General features: G+C 48.0%; 1 protein-coding gene across 1 annotated transcript in view; it reads left to right on the forward strand.

Moving 5' to 3' along the window:
- The window catches only part of STK11 (serine/threonine kinase 11), a 75,709-nt gene that overhangs the window by 62,541 nt on the left and 7,373 nt on the right, over positions 1-5,795 (forward strand). The window contains exon 9 of the mRNA XM_019513546.1: positions 2,783-2,976. Coding sequence (XP_019369091.1) covers positions 2,783-2,976 — 194 coding nt within the window. The remainder of the gene's footprint in view (positions 1-2,782; positions 2,977-5,795) is intronic.

A 5,795-nucleotide genomic window follows, 5' to 3' on the forward strand; every position in this document is an offset into this window, starting at 1 on the left:
ATTTAGGCCTACATATGTAAGTTAGCATAAGTCATGTAAAGTTTCCATTTTGTTTGTTAAGTCTCCATCTTGTTCCCCATCCACAAAAATCCCAAATCCTCCATCAGCCTCTGCAGAGCCGTTCTTTCCCAGAATGCACTAGCAACTTGGGGCCACCCTCTTTAGCAAACTTTCCTGAAAAGCCAGAACTCGTCCTAGATCCCCCTGAGGGGCAGGTGTTCAGAAATGCACAGTCTGAATGCAGAGCACTGCCAGCTGGTCACAGAGCGGGTACTTCTTGCTGCACGGTGTTGTTGGCTTCACTGCCCATCCATGAAACCCCACATCTGCTGTTGTTTCTCCAAGGACCATCTTCAGAGTACTTACAGGCAGGAAGAACTGCCAGGACTGAGCACTTAAAATGCTGAGCTGTTGTAGCTGACTGTTTCTGCTGCTTGTAATCCAACTGTCCACCGTGGACCCGGGAAAAATAGGAGACTAGGAAATAATTCACTGGGGAATGAAAGGGAATGCGTAAAGGCAAAATTTCATGCCTTCTCAGTTTGAAAATGGCTTCGCAGGTCTTGCTTACTATGGATCTTTTGCTGTCTTTTTAGAGCAAACCTCACATGGGGTAGGGGAGTTGAGAATCTTTCCAGGGAGTTCAGATTAAAATTTAAATCTAATCCCTTTCACACTGCTTCATAACTTTTATTTCCAGATCATGTTTGCTAATGGCAAAGTGGGGTTTTAAACAAGGGTTCACTGCTGCTTTAAATACTAATTGGTCTATCCCAATTAGAATGAGACATTCTAGTGGATACTTCCACCAGAACATCACACTGTTATGGAGGTGATAGCATGCAGATGGTTCAGGTTCGCAACAGCTTTGTTCAAACCCTTCAGCTCACCCCTCCTGACCCCAGTCAACTGGCTATTGTGATGGATTTAAACTGGAAGCTATTTCTGATGCCTGCACACGCCGCCAACTAACTAAACATTTGCATTGCACCTAGCACCGTCTGGAGCAGGCAGCGCAAATAGGCCAAGAACCAAATAGGGAATGAAGACAAACTCCCAGGCCTTCCCTGCCAGATTTTGAGGCAGGGTGCAGCGTGCAGTGAAGCTTGTGTTGCTAGTGCCCTCCATCGAGTAGATTCAAAGGATATCCATCTCTGACCTCTACAGCAGCACCTCTTTGAACCCTGAAATTTAAAATCAGTTAATTGGAGAAGAAATCTTACAATCTCAGGCAGTGGCTTGATGGTTTCATTAGCACCCAGCCCATGGTACAAAAGCAGGGTTTGAATTGGGAACCCAGCTGCACTTCACCAGCATCTGCTTCAAACCTCTCTGTCATTTTCTGCATGGAGGTGGGGGGTGAGCAACCCTCCTAGAGCAAGCCAACAAAATGCTTCGATGCACCAGACTCAAAGGCGCTGGGGACAGCCTGCCACTCTGCACACCAGATATGAAGCCACACAACAGCACAGTTTGTGGGGTGGGAGGAAGCAACTGGATGACCAGCGTTAACCTCCTGGCACCCACATCATTCCATTAGCAGGGGCCCTGGGACCCATAACTGGGGGAATGGGTGCTTGCCAGGGATGGCAGAGTGTGTCTGAGGCACCTGGGTGCAAGCGTGCAGAAGCTGTTACAGGAGTGTGGAATTTTGAGTGTAGGTGGAAGCAGAACGACACTGGATTCCTCTACTGCCACCTTGGGCATGCAGGGGCCTGGGGGGACTTCTAGGAACCTCCGTTCTTAATGCCAGTGCCCAATGCCAGCAGCTGTTCTGGAGTGCCTCTGTCACAAGATGTAAAAGGCCACCTGTCTGACTCCTGTGATATAGATACGATGCAAGACAATTGGCCTCTTAATCTGATTAGGAATGGCCTCCAGTGCCAAGTTTCTTCCCTGGGCAGATGCCAAACATATAGCAGCTCCATGGGCGAGGGATTAAATGGTACTCAATTCCATCGAGACAAGGGTGGGGTGGAAAGGTAAAGCATGAAGAAGCTTTGTTGCAATCCTTCAGGGAATTGCCTGCTGGAGGGCAATTTGGGGATAAAGACCTGTCGTTCTTAAACTCTTCTGCTGTGAATTCTTTTTTCCTCCTATGTTGTTTTGAAGCTCAAACGCTGAGTGGAGGTGTCTGATTGTCAGCCCTAGTTGTAGGATTCCCTCCTCTCCCTGCAAAAGAGGTATAGCCCAGACAGCTGCAGGGCAAGCTTCTCTTACACGGCTCTCTGCCAAGGTGCATCAGCCCTGCTGTTGAAGAACTACCTGCACATAAGTGGTGGGGCCATGGTTCACTTTCTGTGTCACTTCTGACGAGACTCAAGAGGGGTGATCTTGAGATGGAAGGCTCCAGCCCCTATTTCCAGTCATGCTGTTATGGATATTTGTCCCACGGTCAGGTTTATCTCGCAGCATGTGTCTCTTGCTTTGCCAAACATAGCTTTCTGGAGCAAGGAGGGTAGGTCATCAGAACTTCCCCTTAGTTGAAAGGCAACCAGTGGTGTGGATGCCCTTTTTTATTCACATTGGCTCTCGTAGCTTTCCATTATCTCCTACAGCTGAACAGTGGAGTCAAGAAGCCAAGATGCTGGCACCTCCACAGTGTTGCTTGTTCAAAAACCTACAAGGGCAGAAACCAGACCAAGAGGCCATCCATAAACAAAAAAAAACCCCACGTAACTTTGATATGATGCGGGTGGAAAATCTCAAACTGCCAGGGGCTTCCTGTGGTGCTGTAAAAAGAGAAACCAGACTGACGTTCTGCACCTTGGACTCTTTACAGTTGGTTTCGTAAGAAACACGCTCAGGCAGAGGCTCTGGTCCCCATCCCTCCCAGCCCAGAGACAAAGGACAGGTGGAGGAGTATGACGGTGGTGCCTTATCTGGAAGATCTGCATGGCTACAATGAGGAAGAAGATGATGACTTGTACGACATTGAAGATGATATCATCTACACTCAGGACTTCACTGTACCAGGTAAGTGACAGGGGTGGTGGAACTGAAGGCCAGAGGAGCTATTTGTTATGTAGAGAGGGCCTGAGGTTTGACAGACTAAATCTCTCGGAAGATGAGAGAAGCCTGTTGATTATGAAGTGGGTGCGAGTGACGCGCGGTCTTTTGAGTGAGTCTTGGAGCTCTAGGCGGCTTGTTTTTCTCTTTCTCAAATAGGACACCCCTTCCTGTGCATTACCTACACACCATTTTCCGTTGATGCATCTGCCAATAGTTTCTTCCTACTGGATTCTTTTGCTCAGCATGCTTAATTCCACAGCCAATTTTTCTAGACAATATCTGGGTTATGTGGAAGCACAGCCTTACATGACTGTGCTCATAGCAGACGGCACACTGGGGGATAGGAGGGAGCATTCAGGGACCTGCGCTTCATTTTCAGTGTTGTTAGGCTCATTCTCCTGCCCTGATCTTTGACTGTCTAGCTACAGAATTGCCTTTCAAATGGACAGAGGGGGAATCCTAAATGTTAACCACAAAGAAACAAAACAGCTTGACATTTTTCAGAGCTAGGGAGTGGATGTAACCGTGCAACCCCTGTTAATCAAAGGGGATTGCATGTGGCTGATACCTTTAGTCAGCTCTGGAAATCTCGGTCTCTCTGCGCATTTAAATCCTGAAACGTAGGAGGGTAAGTGGAGGGTGGGCACCTGTGCAAAGCTTTGTCGCTATCAGGATAATGTCAGTGGCAGGTGGCAGCACTGCTCTTTCTCCCTGTCCCTACTCAGGTTATTTCATATGCTTTAGATTGTAAGCTCCTGTTCCATAAGCTGCTTTGACAGTTACTCCCATGTTTTCAGTTTCCCCCACTCCTGTACAGATGGCTTGACAATCATTTTTATAGGTGGGGGGGGAATTTGCTACTGTTTGTAGAGGAGCTGATTTTTATTCCTTACCGTAAGGCAACCCTAAGTGTCTGGGCATGAGTCATCTCCGCTACCAGGGAGAGCTCCAGCTCCGTGGGTGTTGGATTACCCAGACTGGACCACATTGTGTCCTGACAGGCAGCCGGACAGTTGCTTTAGTGGGTGTGAGTAAAAACTCACGCCTTCTGGCTCCTTCTGTGCAACGAGCTGTCTCTAGACCACCTCTGCTTTGTCTGGCTCTTGACTCCCTGATTATACATGATTACACATGGTCAGGAAACAGTAGGGGAGTCTGGAGGCCACGAAGCAAACACGGACAGCTTTTGGCCTTGAGTATCCTATGTATGAAAACCTTGGGGTGGAGTCCCAGCATAACGGAGCCATTCCGTTGTTTTGCTGATGTCTTGACATGCAAGCAAAATACACTAAGCCAACAGAGTCTTTGCCCCATGTTGCGTGACATCTCTGTAAAGTCCCCAAGTAGGCATCCATTCGGGTTTACAGGTAGGTGGGTCACTTGACTAAGGCAGGACTGGCAGGCCCAGATAAAGGGAGTTTAATTAGCGAAAGGAACAATTCTGTTGTCGATTCAATGGTGACATTTGGACTGTTCATAATAGCTGTTTTTTCCATCGAGAATCGGTGTCCCTGTGGCAGCTGGGCATCCTGCAGAGAGATGGCCCTTGGGAAGCCCGAACCAGGCATGTTCTTTCTCTCTGCTCTCATACTCTCTAACCGTCTGACCAATGCCTGTAGTCTGGATGACTGTTCATTTGGCCAGAAGCTGCTCACATTCCCCAGAGGAGGTTCCTTGGGTTGTATTTTTAAACTCATTCAATTCTGAAAAGAAATGCCAACTCTCTAGAGAGCTTCTAAAGACAGCAGCAGCAGTTGGGAGAGAAGAGAACTTGCCAAAGTTATTTTCTGCGTCAGCTAGGAGCAGAGACCTGGTTGAAGCCCACAGTGTATGAATGCAGACTACTGGCAGCCAGGTTTGAAATTCCTTACCATTTAACTCATCCTGTATCCTCTCTTTGAGATCAACATCAAGAAGCAACGTCTGATAGCCATGCTCACCTGCAGCCACCCTTGGGGTGCGGAAATGGAGGTCAAACACTTCCACTCAAATCCCTGTTGATGGCGCCATGTATTGAAGAGGTGTTACGGGCAGAATTTTATCCACAATAGAGCTGTTAGATGTAGTGCTCCTGATTTTTTTTTTCCTCCTGCAGCTGACTCCAAGGATGCATGAGACAGCCTCTGTGTCTGTCTCTCTAATCATGCTCTGTCACTTTCCTGTGCATTCCTAGGTGCAGAGGAAGAAGCTGAGGCAGGGCTTAGAGAGGACAAAGCAGAGCAGCTGAGCGGTCTTGCCGAGCTGTTTGGAGAGGAAGCCGAGTACCAGCAGCCAGGATCCTAGAAGAGGAATGTGAAGGGTAGTCTAGCTTCCAGAGATACTGCAGAGAGACCCTAGATGCCCTTCCTGCTGCTTGAGCAAGTGGCATTGGGCTGGGAATGGAGAATCTTCTCCAGACTTTGGTGGAAACTTTCCCATTGCCAAGATGGCAGTACTACTTGAAAAATAGGTAGATGTGTTCTGCAGGAGGGTCTGCTGTATTGCTTTAGCAAAAATTAGCCATGGCAAAGCCAGCGTGGAGCTGATCTGAGGGGAAGAAAGCCAGCACTAAGTGGGTGGGACTGTCGCATGCGATAACCAACCAGCCTTGTCTTTTTTCAGTTAGTTCTCTCAGTAGATAGCAGCAATGAAACTTCCATTGTTAATTTTAAAGGTGATTTTACTATAGAAACTCTGTCTTAAAGAAGTATCTGTGGAGTTGAGCACTGAGACGGTTACCTGTCACTCAGGCCAGCCTGTTCTACTTGCCTTGCCCCCCACCCCCATATTGTTTGATTGCGGGG

The sequence above is a fragment of the Gavialis gangeticus genome, unplaced genomic scaffold, assembly GCF_001723915.1.
Source record: "Gavialis gangeticus isolate Ggan-Ray unplaced genomic scaffold, GavGan_comp1, whole genome shotgun sequence".
In the NCBI taxonomy this organism is placed as follows: Eukaryota; Metazoa; Chordata; order Crocodylia; family Gavialidae; genus Gavialis; species Gavialis gangeticus.